Raw genomic sequence first — 17207 nt, 5'->3', positions numbered from 1 at the left:
TCGAACCTGGGCCCAAGCTGTTGCTACACGCTGTCTGGTGCGCACGCCTATGTGCGGCTAGAATTATGAAGCTTGCATGCATTTTTATGTAAATTAGGGTTTTGATAATTTTTTTCTCATGATCATAGGGTTATTATCATTGCATTTTTAAACTGATATTCTGCTGGGGATATTTCACTAATATTTTCTAACAGCTAAACTTGCAGATTCAACGCAATCAATATTTGAGGTTAATAGGGTTACTGACCGTGTGACGTGTCCCGCAGATGCGACAATGAATTGAAGGCTCGCAAGTACATAGCGAAGGTGTTCTGGCTGCTGAGTTTCGAGCCCGTGAGCGGCACGCAACTCACCGACGCGATCGACAAGTACGGCAACGCCGTGCCTGCGCTGCAGTGGCTCGCCTGGATACCGCAGCTGCTGACCTGCCTCGTCAGGAGGGAGGGCAAGGTGGGTTGCAGGGCAGGACAAAGTGGGGCCAGGGAGCAGTAAGAAATGATCAGGATAGATGGTAAGGTAGTTCATGAGAGGATGATAAGGTGAGTCAGGAAGCAGAACAAAGTGGGTCAGGAAGGAAGGCAAGTGGGTTTGGGTTGATTACCTTAATAATACATGGCTCTTCCAGTGGCCTAGAGAAATCAAGAATACTACCTTAAACTTAAAATGCTCATGGTTTTAGTTGAACTTCCACTGCATTCTATGCAAAGTGAAGGTAAACAAGAAAATTTTTTATATTGTAATTTTGTGTCAGGCTGTTGTCCCATGCGCACGTAGGGTATGGCTCAGGTAGTGGATCAGGTGGGAGTTGAGAGAAGAGGAGGAGTTGAGAGAAGAGCAATGACATTAAGGGGCGCCCTCACCGCCTGAGGGTGGAGGGGAGGGTAGGGCAGGGCAGGCGAAAAGTTAATTGTAAAGGGTCTCCGGCATGACAGCAGTTGGCGATTGCTGAGCGCCTCGCCGTAAGCGTGTAGGGATTTCCCTGTAGCCGATCGGATGTGAGGAACTAGGCAGGACCCTGCTCATCTTGGTGGTCATGGAGGCTCGGGCCAAAATCTCTATGCTGAGAGTCCTCTTCGCCCGTCCGTACAAACCGGCGTATACTTTCATAGGAGGAGGGCCACATGATGGCTTAATCGGGACATTATGATACATTTATCGGACTTTCTCTAAGATTGACGGAGTTGCCCAGTTTATTATTATTATTCTACGAAACACTTATCGTGGCGTCAGGCTCAAACGTACTTCGTGGGGACGTTACACATAAGTTTAATAGCAAGCGAGAAATAAATTGACTGAGAATCGATAAAAAATGGAATGGAATGGAAGTTAAAGATGAGAATGGATAAAAATGACTAAGCACTTGATTCATAGGCTCTACGAAATAGTTCCGACTTTAGGCGTCGACGAAACACCTGCAACGAAGGAGCCGATGTTATGGAACGATGCAGACTGTTCCATGGTTGTTTTTAGGGTTCTGGCGGCGGCCACCAGAAACGCTCTGTCGCCGACGGTAGTTAGACGTGTAGATGGAACGACGAGGTTCACTGCTGATGACGAACGTGGTCGTCTTCTAGAAGACTGATCCGACACGCGCTGCAGACATTCCGTGAGAAAAGGAGGCGCCTGACCGGGAAGGAATCAGAACGTCAGAACAGCGACCTTGAACTGCGTGCGCTGCTGCATGCTCAGCCAGTGAAGATCCTGAAATATCGGCGTCGCGTGGTCGAATTTTCGCTTATTGCACACGAGTCGCGCAGCAGCGTTCATTACGGATTGCAGTTTATTTAGTGCCGTGGTCGGAAGTCCATACAGTGTTGCTTTACCATAGTCCAATCTGGTCAGAACGAGTGCCACAACGAGGGCCTCGAGACACAGCGGCTGACGCTACGTATTAGTTGCTGAGTGCCGAAACAAGCGGTGGTGACTTTGGCAGTGTGATTGTGTTCATAGAAAGTTCCAAGTCCAGCAGAATGCCGAGGTTGCAAACCGAAGACGCAGGCAAGACGAACTCGTTGCCTACGCGAACAGGGTTTCCTAGAAGCTGATGCTGGCGCCGAGCAGTCGCAAATCAAATAAAGTCGGTTTTTGATGCATTGAGCTGATGACCTTAGGAATGAGGTCATCGAGAGCACGGGTCAGCTTGTTATTGTAGAGTTGCACGAGATTGTTGACTGATAGTGCCAACCATGAGTCAGGCCGACATAGTCAGGTCGACATAGTCGGGACGACTGCGGCTTATCGCGTAAGACATAACGGACGACAGGTAACGGTACGTAGAGTTCAGCGCAAATGATTGCCGCCGTAGCAACGGCCTATTGCCAGTGATGACGAACTCACCGTTGTCGAGCACTGCTTGATAGGCGGCAGCAGGACGCTTATTTCGGCCAGCACGGCATCCAAGACAAGACATGCGAGGCGTGGGGGACGTCACGATGAGTAAATCTACTCTCTCATAGACGGATGGATCAAGGGCTGCAACGAATGACCACAGGCCGAGCAGTCGCTTCGCCGAGTAAGCTAACGGCGCCGTCAGTAGCAACCAGATTCAGCTTGGGTCTAATAACAGTGATGCACGTCTACTGTCAGCTCAAAGCTGAATGTAGCGAGAAAACGAATACTCGCTATATAGTCCTCCTAGTCAAAAACACACTTGCGTCGACGTAGTTTACGTCAAGCAAGCTCGTGAGTAGCAATAAAAACCCGGTGTGGCGACACGCCCGCTCCAGCCATGGCATTCCTTATCCTTAGTATTTGTTTGGGACACAGCAGTCCCAGGCCACGATGGATCGCCGCCTCTGATTATCGTTCATCCGCCCTCATTTGGGCCACCTGATGCACGATGCTGTTGCTGTCTCTTATACACATCTAGATGTGTATAAGAGACAGCCCCTCCCCAGTGCGCATGTCCTGTACGGGGAACTCTCCCCCGAGCTCCAGCCCCGGCAGCGCCCCCACTCCCCGACGGGCGGCCCGCTCCATGGCCTCCTTGATGCAGTAGTACAGGTCCTTGCACTGCCAGGATAAGGGGAGTACAGGTCCTTGCACTGCCAGGATAAGGGGAGTACAGGTCCTTGCACTGCCAGGACAAGGGGAGTACAGGTCCTTGCACTGCCAGGATAAGGGGAGTACAGGTCCTTGCACTGCCAGGACAAGGGGAGTACAGGTCCTTGCACTGCCAGGATAAGGGGAGTAAGGGTGGCCAATATGGGGAGGAGAAGGGTATATGCTACGGGGTATAAACGGAACGAGTTCTAATAGTCCGGATCCAGACTTGGCGCATTTCTGCCAGGGATATAACTGTCTCTTATACACATCTAGATGTGTATAAGAGACAGGGATCCGTCTGTCCCTCGGAATTATGTGGCGTTTGGGGGTCGCCTTTTCCGGCGTGTGACGCACGCATACCTGCAGTAATATTTGGCACAGTTTGTTCAACGTCGTTCATTCAACGTCGGTAGATCCTCAAAGCGTAGTCCTCTTAGTCAAAAGAACTTGCTTATGAACATTTGCGACGTAGTTATCAAAAACGAGGTTATCAAATTTGTACACGAGCGTAAGTTGTAAACGGGCCGCATCAGCACACGTCCGCCTGCAGCCACAGCCGGCGCAAGAGTAATCACTGCTCTCTCTGACGACAGGTTATCTTGAACCTACTGAACAACGTGGGCAAGCTGTACCCCCAGGCCGTATACCTGCCCGTACGCACACTCTACCTCACTCTGCGCATTGAGCAGCGGGGCCGTTACAAGAGAGGTAATAGAAACCATATCTGATACTTGGTCCTTATAGAACCCTTTTATGTCTGAATTACTTATTGCGAGAGCTGGTCTCTTTTTCAATCATATCTGTATTAATTCTAAATTTTCTCCAATAAATTGATGATAGAGAGTGTAAGCACAAACAATAATGATTCACTCAATTGCTTCTTTTACTTACTCATTGCAATAGCATGACTGAAAAATCTGTTTAAGCTTCACTGTATGATCATATCATTTGTTTATTGTCTAAAATCGTGAATGAATTGTTAGTTTAAATTAACATTTTAAAGCGAAACTCTGGTGAACTAAAAGCAATATTCAAACTCACTATAGACAGAAATTTATGCCTAAAATGGCTTCCACGTCTGTTTCTGACTTTTTGTTCCTGTCTGAAATTAGATCCGCTCGGTGTGGCCCCACCACAACAGCCGCCAGGGCAGCAGCAGGGCAATCAACTGCAGCAGTCTGGCGAAACCATTCGTGCTACTGAGCCCATGCGTCATTGTTCTCGCATCCTGCAGATACAGCGAGACTATCACCCTACGGTACTGGTGTCTCTTGAGGGCATCGTTGATCAGGTAAGATGGAGCATGGCAGTCGTCATTTGCTTGGTAGGTGATTATACTGTATACATATCTATGTATGTTTAAACGTGCTCTGATTGGATTGTTATTCTAGCAGGGGAATTGTCAATTGAAACTCGTGAAATCTAAATTGTTCAATCCTCGTGTTTCGAGAACAACGCAAATTGGGGGCCTATCTTCCTCTCCGACCGGCATCTTTCCATGCTAATAGGATGTGTTCAACCTTAGCCCTTCGCATTCTAATTATCATCCTCTACACTAAAAATCTTTTTTGCGCATCTTTCAGTTGTTCAGCCTATTGGCTCTTGATTTCAGACCTATCGTTCCAACCGTAATTTTGTATGTGTTGCAGATGACTTGGTTCCGAGAAAACTGGTATGAAGAAGTGCTGCGCCAGTTGCGTCAGGCTCTTGCCAAGTGCTACTCAGTGGCTTTTGAGAACTCGGCAGCCGTGTCAGAAGCTGTCATCACTCCTCACACACAATCTTTCGTCAAGAAACTCGTGGCCACCTTCGGCTTGGGCATTGGTCAGTTTTTATTCGTCTTTAATGTAAAGTCTTATGCTTGCATGTCCTTGGTGTAACAATAGGGCCCTGTGATTTTGGCCAAGCAAGTGAAACACACTGATGTGATTCTTTATGCATGTATGTGGCCGGTTAGTAATCCTCTCAGACAATCTTTCTCAAGGTTAGATGCTCAAAATAAAAATTAAATGCAAAATGTGTTTTTTGTGCGTTTCCTTCCGATAAAACCTACCATTATCCCATTGTGAATAATGAATTGATTGATAATGATGAGAGTGAACTGAAGAGTAGAAACTGATGTGCTGGAAGTTGTGTCAGGAATTCTTTAATGCGATCAACATTATTAACTAATATTATTTAGTATAATATTTTAATATATTTATTAACTAATATTATATTTTAATATTTATATTAACTCATTCGCAACAATGACACAATTCTTGTCATTTAAGCCTGTAACAGAATGTTTTCATGTAAATGTAAGCAAGCTTGACGAATATAAAATTCATGGTATCGTCTATGGTGCAGAGAATCTGAACAGCTCAGGCGTGGGTGTGGCCAGCGGTGCGAGCAACAACAGCAGCGCCGCTACCCACCACACCAGCACAGGCTCAGAGTCTCTGGCTAGGCGAGCCCAGGCAACCGTACAAGACCCTGTCTTCCATAAACTCAAAGGGCAGTTTACTGCTGATTTCGACTTCGCCCAGCCTGGCTCTGTGAAGCTTCATCCTCTCATCCACAAGCTCAAAAAGTGGATTAAGATCCTCGAGGCTCGTGTGAAGCTTCTACCTAAGTAAGGCTCCTGTATCTACATTGCTTTAGATACAATGGTTCATATTTGCCCTTGTTTTGCTTTGTTTTAACTTTATTAATTTTATGAGATTATCCAATTTTTACGTTAGTAATTAGTTATAAATATGTGCCTGATTTTTAAGAAGTGTGTACTTTCTGATTACGTTTATATTTTTATCTTATAAAACTTTGCATAATTTATCATCTTGAAAAATCCTTGTAACTATTCCCACCGTATTTTACCGTAGTCACGAAGTTGTAACTATACTTTTTGCGAAGAAATATCTGAAGGAGCAACAGCATTCACTCCTTCAGTTCTAAGAAAGTTATGTCCCTTACAGATGGTTCTTGATCGAAGACAAGTGTAGGTTCTTGAGCAACTTCAGCGTGCAGACTGCAGAGGTGGAGCTGCCTGGCGAGTGCCTTTTGCCCAAGGTTCGTTCGGTTAGGCTCTATAATTCCTTCTACGTGCTTCTGGTAATGAGATGCTGATAGAAATTATGGAATTTTCAATTCAAGACCTGGGATAATGTATGGCTGACTTTGATGGAACTGATTTATCTGTAACATTGTATAGCAAGTTTTTGGACTCGGCCCCTGGCTGCTCATGTATTTAATAACAAAAGTAACTCAATACATTAGCGTTTTCAAGCATATTTAGTTTTCACCTATTTTAAATAAAGTTTATGGGGAAATTTTTGAAGTGATTTACAAACCTTCATTGCTATTATCGCCTATGGTATTGTGTATAAAAAGTATATAAATGTGTTTTATTTCGAAAATTTGGGATCCAGCAAATGTTTTGTCATTCTTGTTTATACTTTATTAATTAATAGGTTCATAAATATTTCTGAAGCTGCTTGAAAACTATTAATCCCATCAAAAAAGAATTAACATCATTCTTGTTCTTCAGCGAGGGAAATGAATGAGATCATTAGACATGAAATATAACCTTGCATTTTTCTTGTAGCTTAATTGCTGTGTATGAATATTCTTGACATTAATTAATTCGTGACATTTCGGGGAAGTCCAGAAGTTTACCGTTCAGTTTAAGAGTCGTCCCGGAAACTCTGGTTGCTTCAATTTTCGCAGTAAGATCTTAGAGTCACGTGTACATCTGCGTGACCTCTAAACCAGTTCTTTGACCTTGCGTTGCTGTTGTTTCTGCTCAGAACTCGCGCTACTACATCCGCATCGCGCGCTTCCTGCCGAGGGTTGACATCGTGCACAAGCACCAGTCAGCGCCCCGTCGCCTGCACATCAGAGGCCACAATGGGCGCGTCTATCCCTACCTCGTCGTCAGCGACTCCAGCCTCAGCGAGTCCCGCCGAGAGGAACGCATCCAGCAGCTCCTCAGGATGCTCAATGTCTTCTACACTAAACAAAAGGTTACCTTACAACACTTCAAATTTTAACTCTAGAATAAGTTTTCATAAAATTTAGAGAAATTCGTTAGAAGTTACAAATCGCTGCAACAAAATTCATTCTCCTTGCATTATATTGACAAAATCATTAAAAATTCAAAGCTCAATAATTATTTTATATTTTGTAAGAGATAAATTCTTCTACAAATTTACTCAATATTTTCATGTATTGTAGCGCCTGTTTCTTAGTTTCATCTTTGTGCATAGTCTTCTACTTCTTTGCGCTACATATAATCATCTTGTTTCAACAAGCATGAAATATTTTCCAAAATTAATTACTCTCGCATAAATTTAGTTTGAATCATAAATTCTAAAGTTTGCATTTCGTCATTCTCCCTCTGATTGCAGGAGCCAAGTCGCCGCTTCATTCACCTGTACGTGAGCCGGGTGGTGGCTTTCTCGCCCCAGAATCGCCTGGTGGAAGACAACCCCAGCTCCCTGAGTCTCATGGACATCTACAGGGAGCGATGTCAAGCCAAACACCTCGAGCCTGACACTCCCATCACGCGCTATTACCAGCGACTCGAGGGCGTGCAAGCCAAAGGCGTGCAAGCTTCACACCAGGTATACCACACTTTTTTAGTGAAGAACTTTTTTTTTTACAATGTCATTTCTCAATATTCTTTGCCAATAGAATAAACTACCCATAAAGCATCAAAAAAATTTCCATGTATAGAACCTCCCCTGGTCAAGACTATTCGGCAAACGCGCGAGTTTATAATTTTTTTGTTAAACCAGAGCATCATTGGCAATTGCCGAGAATATTATTTTTTTAATGTGGAATTTGTGCATTGAATGTAAGTGAGACTCGAGTTTCATACTTTAGAGTAACTGGTAAAGTGCTATGATTGCATAATTTCTAAATCCCGAAAACACGATTGAAGGATTTTTTTTCAGAAATTTACTCTAGATGAATTTTGAGGAGTTTTAATTCTAACGCTATTCTTATTTGTGCGGCAAAATTAATAAATGTTGACGAAGAAAAACAGAACGATTACGTCTGGGTCAATTTTCTAATGTTCAAATTTTAAGTTTAGTAAATGAATTGCATGTGTAATTTTGTGATTCTTATCTTACAAGCTGTAAAGATTAATTAGGTGCGAGTGAATGTTTATGCATTAATTCCTCTAGAGTGTTTGTGTATATTCGTCTTTCGTCTTCTATAAATGACAGTATGTTCCATGTTTAGTTCCGATTAATTATTAAATTATGATTTTTCTAAAGTGCATTAAGCGCACTAACTGAAACATTGTCATAACTGCTGCCCTAGAATAAACCTAAATGAACTTGAAAGCTAGCGCATTGCACGAGATATGCCACAGTCACGCTACCTGGACGCACGCTCTACCGCGATGAGACACTTAACTTGATATAAACTCTGTAAGTCTTTATTGCGCGGGGTATACTTAGCTTCACGCTTACTGCCGCATCGCAGGTACTACGCGACATCGTAAAGGAGGTACAGAGCGGGATGGTGCCGCGTACGATGCTCACTGAGTGGGCCATCGCGGCGTTCCCTAACGCCACCGACTACTGGACCTTCCGGAAGATGGTGACGGTGCAGCTTGGGGTGCTGGGTCTCATGGAATACGTGCTGCACTTGACACGCCTCTACCCGGACATGCTTTACCTCCACAGGGACTCAGGCCTTATCAATGTTGCTTACTTCAAGTTCAACGTGGATGATTCCAAAGGTAATCATTTCTGTCACTCTAACACTTTAATTGTTCTGGTATTTTTCTTTGGTTACAGATACTGACAGCCATCATGTCGTTGCTCTAAGTGCCCGGTGTAATTATTTTATTCACAATCATGATCCCATTGCATGGTAGAGGAATCAGATAATATGCCACCCAAAGAGAATTCAATGTTTTCTCCAATGCGATCATTTATGTTTTAAGTTCCCATCTTTTCTAATGAAAAATCATTCCTCACGAGTGCCATGTTAACCTCATGCTACAAAAGTTTCCAAGAAATCGTTTTTATGAAATACTAGTTTTACTACGTGTTTCGATTCTTTTGAAATAGAAGATGAATTACTTTCAGTGCTCTATGATATAACATTATATTAAGATTAATAACTCAATCCATTTTCATCACATTATTAACAGAATAAGGATGTTAATTTAATATCATAAGATGAAGGTGTTGTATGTTAACTGCGTTTGTATGCAAAAGGCGAGCTGGACGGCAGCAGAGCTGTGCCCTTCCGCCTGACCCCCAACCTGGCGACGCTATGCACGAGTGTGGGCGTCACGGGGCCGCTGTCGGCGTCCATGGTGGTGGCGGCGCGCTGCCTCTCCACGCCCTCCTTCAAACTGCAGGCGCTGCTTAGGGCCATCCTCAGGGATGAGATCATCACGTGGCACAAGGTTTGATGCTCTCATTTTGTACTGATTTTGTTCTCCCTGCCAGCATTGATGTCGGGAGGGCCTCCGTATCATTTTATTTTTGACGGAATTATGTTGTACAAAATTAGCTTCGAAGCTTATATCCTGAATGATTCCAGAAGATTAAGCCACTGAAGTTCGGGAATTTTTTTTTTTAGGGAAATTTTCAACCAATTACCTTTTCATTACAGCGACAAGAGGCGAGCGTGGAGGCGATGAATAACCCGAGCGGCAGCGTTGTTGCGGGCGGCGCAGCGCGCGGAGGGCCCATCGACTCGGAAGCGCTCGTTTCGCGCGTAAACAAAGCCGTGACCAGCATCCTGGCCCGCGTGCAGGCGCTCGCCATGCTTGACCAATCCGAGAGCAAGGTAACTTACTTTCACATCACCATTTTCTTTTAATAATTGACATTCAGGAATTAACACAAGTCTTCATTTCCAGAAATGTTTTTATAACTTATTTTTGTTTTACTGATTGACACGTCTATTTCTTACATTATACATAGAAAAAAAAGCTTTGTACTTTAAACTTATTTCGTGTTTAACTGACAGGAATTGACAACGTACAATATCTTCTGTCCCCTAATGCGTGTATTTCTTTCAGGCCACGCAGATGGTGCGCGCTGTTCTGTGCGTGGACAACCTGTGCCGTATGGACCCAGCCTGGCATCCATGGCTCTAAGTGGATCGATCATCTCCAGCCAACGGCTCCTTTGTGCATAACTTTTATACGTACCAACGCAAGCCGGATACCAAGTTATTTTAATATTTTTGCCAGAGTGCATTATTTATAGATAGTAGGTACTTCATGGTATTCTCACTTGTGATCTCTATATTGACATTGAAGTTATTTTTTTTAATCAGCCCGATGATGTAAATCATTTATGAAGTAAGAGGGGCTAAATGAAACTACGAATACCTTCTATTTTCATCTTAGAAAAGTACGATGTATATATTGGCTCTTTGTACAGTTGGGTGGCTGCTATAATTCGTATTGCTAATTGTATCTCGTGTGATTTCCAAAAATGAAACTAAGGAATCCCAAAATATGCGTTTCTATTTACTTCGCAGCAACACGTGGCGTTGATGGAGAAAGACTTTTCTCGTAGGCTTTTGAACAACCTTACTTATGCGAATCATGGTCGAATTTTGATTTAGATGTGCCTTTAATACTTGCATGTTGCGATAGTGATTGCTAAGTAATAATGTACTGGAACATAGCGGAGGTGTATGTTTGGTCTAAGAGACTCAATTTATGAATGTTAAAACTATCAAAGTATTAATTTCAAGTTTATTCAAGTGAACTTGGCGATCAATAAGAAGAAACAATCATAGAGTTTTCAGGTCTTTCTGACCGCAATTGAGTGGCTTCAGGGTTCCCATTTGGGGACGATGAGTCTAGGGTAAACTCTCATGACGACGTTGTAGTGCGTGCCGGCTTCTTCGAAGCCTCCGATGTGCCGCACCTCAGCGCGTGATATTTCAATAAGAGAAGGATTGGTTTTGCTTGGGTTCTGCTTCACGTATTCCAGCACGTCGTCTATCCTCAACTGTAACAAGAAATTGCGTTAAAACTCGTTTGATTCTAGGAACAATTCATTATTAGAGTGCCTACAAATAATCTTATTACAAGTGCTGTACGTTTCACTGGAACACTATTGGGCTCTTGCTGCTTGCACACATAGTAACGTAATTAATTATTCGTGCTATACTTGCTGCATTTGAGTCAACTTCTAAGTTTCTCTCAATTATTGATGCATAACATCGAAGAAATTCGTAATACTATTATGTTTTGCTCCGAAAACTCACCATATGACTTCGCTTTTCTAATTTTTCCCCATTGAGGCGGATTTTGTTGGCATATATCTCCTTCTCCGACTGACTGAAACATACAAGTAACATATTTACCAGATGGTCACTTCTCTCGGTGAGTGTACTCGAGAAAACTGAGACCACTTCACAGACTGAATCATGGTCCTAAAATCAAAATATGGAAAGAACTCGCGACGAAAGCGATAATAATGTTAGGGGAAAATTTTAAGAGACGTATACACCACGTTGCGGGTACAACGCGGCGCAAATTGGCATCACATATAGAGAACGCTTATTTTGATGTTGCTTCAACTTAATGTGGCCTCAAATATGGTTGTACAAAATGAGAGATCATGTGAAGGCTGCAATGCGCTCAGAAACTCTCACCCCTCATGAAGTGGGCACAGCCTAGCATGAGACGAACTTGCGTGACATGATCAATTATAGACTGATAGTTAACTCGCCCAATGTAAGATAGGCGTCTAAAGCAAACGACATATCCGACGTCGATAGCCGCCAACAACATGCGATATAATTCTGAAAAACAATCAGACCACACATGTCCAGGTGCTCTGCTATGTCTCTGACGACAATGGGGGTGAAATTTACAAGCTTGTATGCTGTAGTGCACACTCGTACCTGCGCGATATCTTGAAAGCTGCTTTGATGCAAGCATCAATTCTCAATGATGGCACTCTGTAGCGGCGGTCTGCAAAATCTAGGCCCTTCTCTAAGACAATTCCATCTTCTTCGTTGTCATCGGAATCCTGTTCAAAAAGCATACGTGCAAACATTCAAACTCGTTATATGGTCTTCAAAGTAGATTTTGCAAAAAGTTTATGGAACGATGGTCAAATTAAAAGGGCAGAAAATTGACATTGATGCAATATTGTCGTAGTAAATGAGAGCAAAAACATAACACCACTCAATTGGTACATCTTCAGCTTAACATATTTGAGCTCACAATATCTAGGTCGTCTGTAGTGGTGCGCTTTGACGATTTGTGCCGCAGCGCTGCCCAGCAAATCCCAGGAGCTCTGTTCAGAGTGAGCATCAAGGAAGAGACTGATGGTTGAGTTGCCCATTCGCTTATGAAAGGCGTCGTTTGACGTTTTGATGAGCTGCACCTGCTATAGTACAGATCATAATAGTAGTGCTCCACGACTAAGTTCAGCGCTATAGAAATTGCAAAATGTATTCTATACAACTTTATCTTATTCAGAAGCTGATATACTAGTTAGCCTTATTTTATATCAGGTGTATATTTATGACTGAAATAAAATTGAGCAGCCGTTTATGTAAGCTCTACAGACTGTAGTGCAGAGTGAAGTGATCTGTCTGTCATCGTGAGGAATGTGAGCCCTACAGACTGCAGTAGGGTGATGTGATCTGTCTGTCATCGTGAGGAATGTGAGCCCTACAGACTGCAGTAGGGTGATGTGATCTGTCTGTCATCGTGAAGAATGTGAACCCTACAGACTGAAGTAGGGTGATGTTATCTGTCTGTCATCGTGAGGAATGTAAGCCCTGCTGACTTGGGTGCAGGTTGATGTGTGATCTGTCTGTCGTCGGGCGCCAAGACATGATGATCAACACTTTGATATAATGGATATTAACTGTGTCAAAAATATTCTAAGGAATATTATTTATACACCAATTTCATTGAAGACCAGAGAATTCGTTTTATTGATAATTTTATTGTTAGTTTTTTTTAATATATCGAACACTTATTTTCATTTTCAATGATGAATTGAAAATCAGGTACATTTTTATTTTTTTAGCTTTGTGGACATTTTTATTTTTTTAACTTTGTGAATGTACACTGTTAGAAAAAACGGTCCCACTGGCGTTCTAGTGGCCGGTCGCCCAGTGAAAATAAACTGTTTCGCCGTTTTTATCAGACGTTTTACGGATTTCTAGTGTCAAATTATAATAAAAACGGCGACACGGTGTTTCTTTTCACGTGCCGACCGGCAACTGAAACGCCGGTAATACCGTTAACGGTAATTTTTCTAACACTGTATAAATCATTCATTATTAAGTTATAAGACGCACAGAGTGATGAAATTTGGATCGACATAAGCACAAAATGTAAATAGGATAATACTCAATCAATTTGGTTAAAAATGATTGCCAAATCACGAAAATATGAAGATGATCAAGAATAAAAGCACCAAAAATTACTCGGAAAACATCGCCTCTACAGAGGTTATATCTGCTTACCGCAATATAGTACTGGGTCTATAAAGCTTACGCCTATCGTCGGGAGTTACTCTCCGGGTTACCTCTACGGAAACGTTAAAAGCTACAAGGAAGGCAATCCGCTCAGACCCATTATTTCTCAAGGCGCGTCTCCTAGCCACTAAACAGCCAAAGAACTGGATAACATAATAAAATCATATATTTCAAAGCAATTCTCTGTGAAATCTAGAGATGACTTTTTGAAGATCTTCCATGCTACACGCCTATCTGGCCTTCTTGCGTCACTTGATGTCACCAGCCTATTCACCAACGTCCCAGCAGAAGAAACATTAGAAATCATTGCGAAGCACTATATTCTCATCCAACTTAGCCGTTCTCACAAATACCTAAGAAAATTCTTCTCGATATCCATCGAATTTGCACTTACGAATCACCTTATCGGACTCCCGACAACAAAATTTACAGACAAACCAAAAGCGTAGCCATGGGCAGTCCCCTTGGTCCTACTTTCGCTGAGTACTATATGTGCGAAATTGAAAATCGAGTACCTACTCTCCGACGAACAAATCGAATCTGAATTGTACTGCAGGTATGTCGATGAGATGATATCGTCGTTATCATTCCAAATGAAGAACAGATAAATCTACAAATGCCCTTTGAAATTATTTCTGAATTGAAGTTTACACACGAACTCGGATAAAATTGTACTTAGCCTTTTTAGACATATTCGTGCAAGTGAAAAATAATTCGTCCGTCACCAAACTATTGCGGAAACTAACAGATGTCCGGCTAGTCCTGAACGCCGCGAGCGACTATAGAGCCCTTCAAAAGAAGCACAATACGTGTTCTTATGCAGCGAGTTCTCAAAACCTGCTCATCTGAAAATGACTTAGATACGGAGCTGAAAAATTGCAAAAGAATCTTTGTCAATAATGGGTTTGCCAATAGAATGATCGACACAGAAATCTCAAAACTTCAATTGAACCAAAAGAGAATCAACAACGAACCAGAGACTAACACAAACGTCACAACCATCTTCTACGAGAATCAAATGACCAGCGGTTATATATATAAAGCATATGAACGGATGCTTCAATCCATCATTCACAACATCGTAAGCGTAAATAATAATAAAATTAAACTACTTATCAATTATCAAAAGAAGAAAATACAGAATCTTGTAACCCCTGCAAAAAATTGGGGTGTTCCAAGATACCAATGTAGTATATAAATTATAATGCAATAGAGAAGGTTGTAGAATGTAGACTTCTCACTAATATGGACTTGTACATTGGGCTCACAACTACGACATAAAACAGACGTCTCACGTGCCACCTCCAGTCTCGAGGACCAAGGAACCACATGATGGAGGCCCACAAAGAGACCATCAACCGTACGGTGCTGAAGGATTGCACCAGCGTCGTCTTGCGATGCCCCAACCCCAACTGCTCGCTATAGCTGAGGTCCTCATCATTAAGGATGGGACTCCAGCTATCAACCTACAAACTACTGGATTTGTCAGAGCCTCCAGACTGTTTTGGAGTAATTTTTTGGTGCTTCTCTATTATCTGAATATTTTCGATTCTTGGCAATTATTTCTAACCAAATTGATTTGTCAGTAGTATCCAACTTACATGATTTTGCACTTATGTCGATCCAAATTTCATCGCTCAATGCGTCCTGTAATTGGAAAATTAATTATTGATGCACTTGAAACATTGTTAAAGAAACAAAAATGTCAAAAACTAATAACAATTGTGGTTCCAGGTTTCTTATAAAAAAACAGGGAAACAAGAAGTTTGCTAATCACAGAAATTGCAAGTTGTAATGAATTGCCAATAGTCAACCGAACTGAGAAGATATGGAGCAATCCAAGCAAACTAACAGCCCTCTAAGTTAATTATTATAGTTAATTGATTACTACTACCTATTCACTTTTTAGGCATAATACAGGGTGAGAGGGTGACCCAAAAAAAAGTTGGTAAAAGTAAAGGCTTATAACTCGAAAAGTATTAAATGTAGAAAGATGAAATAAAAACCACATGAAAAAGTATAACTTCAAGTTTTATTCAGATTACAATACATGTTCAAAATGACCTCCTTGCTGTTGAACACACAGCTCAATATGCTTTTCAAAATTTGTGGTTACTGCAGACAAGGTATCCTGGTCAATAAGTGTGAAAGCTTCATGAATTGCCATCTTCAGATTGTCAATGCTGCTTGGTTTTGTACTGAATACTTTTTCTTTCACGTAACTTCATAGGAAGAAATCCAAAGGCAAACTGTCAGGGGACCTAGACGGCCATGGAAAGTCTGTAAGATGCGATATAACCTCATTTCCAAATCAGGATTTTAACCAATCTCTAGCAATTACCAAAGTATGTGCAGTGGCGCCGTCTTGCTGGAACCAGATATCTGGAGTGATATCAACATCCATTACAGTTTCTAGCACTCCAAGATAAGTTTCAGTGGTGACGGTGCAAGCATTATTAACCACGATTACCTTATTGGTCTTGCACTTATTGACCAGGATACCTTGTCTGCAGTAACCGCAAATTTTGAAAAACGTATTGAGCTGTGTATTCAACAGCACAGAGGTCATTTTGAACATTTATTGTAATCTGAATAAAACTCAAAGTTATACTCTTTCATGTGTTTTTTATTTCATCTTTCTACATTTAACACTTTTTGAGTTATAAGCCTTTACTTTTACCAACTTTTTTGCATCACCCTGTATAATAATTTGTTTTCCTCCATATGGTGTTACAGCATTTTGTAGCAAAAAAAGATTTTATCCAAGTATAAATTTTTGATAAAATAAAAATTAAATTTCTCCACTGATCAATTCACTAACAAAAATGGGAACATATTAATGATATGATTCATCTTCAATGTAAATAGATGGATTAAATTCCATCCTATGTATTAATTCTTACCTTGATGATAGGCAGCCAAAAAACTTGACATCTGTACAATTATGGAATAATGAAGTTGCTCTTACTAGTTTAGAATTGCAATAATAGAGAACTGTACGAGTAGCCATTGTGAGTTGATTGATGCAGGAACTAGATGGTCACACAAAAAATCCTGTGATGCTTTATTTGATATTTTCCTGCAGACCTGCACACATCAGTCCAGTAACTTTTATACTCAACACAATTAAGAGACACTCCTATCACTAGTAGTGTAGTACTTATATTTATATCCACGGGGAAATCAATATTGAAAATTTTACCAATAAATTGTGCTGCTCTCACCACTTTGCACAAGCACTAATAATGTAGCCAAAGAATATTTTCATTGGTAAATATTCCTCCCTCTTCTTGATTCAGTTAAAAAATCACCAGAAATACAAAACTCATTAATGGGTAAGACAGGATCACAGCCTTCATGGGTAAACCAAAGGACCGGCCCATGGCATGCATTCGAATTGCACTGAATTTAATTTGATGGAAGAATATGTTAGAGCAATCATTGCATGTCATTTCAGTGTTTGTTTCAACCCTGTTCTGCCAATGATGCATTTTTGGTTACTTTTTGAAGAAAACCTATGTAAAGAAGGGTCACAAAATAGTTAACCCTATTTGGGAAAAAAGCTCTGTCTGATTACAAAAAATGTGTTGGCCATATTTGTGGATGTAGGCATGTAACCTCAAGTAACATGCAACTTTTGAGACATACTAGACATTCCTACCTGTTACCATCACTGCCTGACACCTATT

The 17207-nt window shown here is 41.6% G+C and overlaps 2 protein-coding genes across 3 annotated transcripts in view; one reads left to right on the top strand and one right to left on the bottom strand.

Moving 5' to 3' along the window:
* The window catches only part of LOC108665534 (transformation/transcription domain-associated protein), a 33571-nt gene extending 22282 nt beyond the window's left edge, over positions 1-11289 (top strand). Inside the window, exons 20-31 of the mRNA XM_047881443.1 lie at positions 267-450; positions 3639-3753; positions 4158-4336; positions 4695-4869; positions 5395-5659; positions 6000-6093; positions 6831-7046; positions 7431-7646; positions 8518-8776; positions 9261-9454; positions 9664-9840; positions 10076-11289. Of these exons, the coding sequence (XP_047737399.1) occupies positions 267-450; positions 3639-3753; positions 4158-4336; positions 4695-4869; positions 5395-5659; positions 6000-6093; positions 6831-7046; positions 7431-7646; positions 8518-8776; positions 9261-9454; positions 9664-9840; positions 10076-10153 (2152 nt within the window). The 3' untranslated portion in view covers positions 10154-11289. The remainder of the gene's footprint in view (positions 1-266; positions 451-3638; positions 3754-4157; positions 4337-4694; positions 4870-5394; positions 5660-5999; positions 6094-6830; positions 7047-7430; positions 7647-8517; positions 8777-9260; positions 9455-9663; positions 9841-10075) is intronic.
* LOC108665536 lies at positions 10749-16825 on the bottom strand. 2 transcript variants are annotated; one of them, XM_018152300.2, is made up of 5 exons: positions 16422-16825; positions 12248-12410; positions 11923-12050; positions 11281-11353; positions 10749-11021 (listed from the first exon to the last, which is right to left on the bottom strand). In XM_018152300.2, the coding sequence occupies exons 1-5, from the start codon at positions 16526-16528 to the stop codon at positions 10842-10844; spliced, it is 651 nt and encodes a 216-aa protein (XP_018007789.1). In that variant the 5' UTR covers positions 16529-16825; the 3' UTR covers positions 10749-10841. The 2 variants fall into 2 exon arrangements, with proteins under 2 accessions (XP_018007789.1, XP_018007787.1); XM_018152298.2 differs by having other exon boundaries at positions 12248-12413; positions 16422-16822.
* Between the last annotated feature and the right edge of the window lie 382 nt (positions 16826-17207).

This window comes from Hyalella azteca, unplaced genomic scaffold (assembly GCF_000764305.2).
Source record: "Hyalella azteca isolate HAZT.00-mixed unplaced genomic scaffold, Hazt_2.0.2 contig7978, whole genome shotgun sequence".
NCBI lineage: Eukaryota > Metazoa > Arthropoda > Malacostraca > Amphipoda > Hyalellidae > Hyalella > Hyalella azteca.
This window is presented reverse-complemented; position numbering and strand designations above follow the sequence as displayed.

What these genes read in the sequence shown, in the direction of transcription:
- LOC108665536 (XM_018152298.2), bottom strand. Translation starts at nt 16,528, where the DNA reads ATGGCTACTCGTACAGTTCTCTATTATTGCAATTCTAAACTAGTAAGA. An exon ending in TTTGGCTGCCTATCATCAAG is followed by an intron (nt 12,414 to 16,421) that starts GTAAGAATTAAT and finishes TCTGTACTATAG; the next exon opens with CAGGTGCAGCTCATCAAAAC. An exon ending in GCTTTCAAGATATCGCGCAG is followed by an intron (nt 11,354 to 11,922) that starts GTACGAGTGTGC and finishes TGTATGTTTCAG; the next exon opens with TCAGTCGGAGAAGGAGATAT.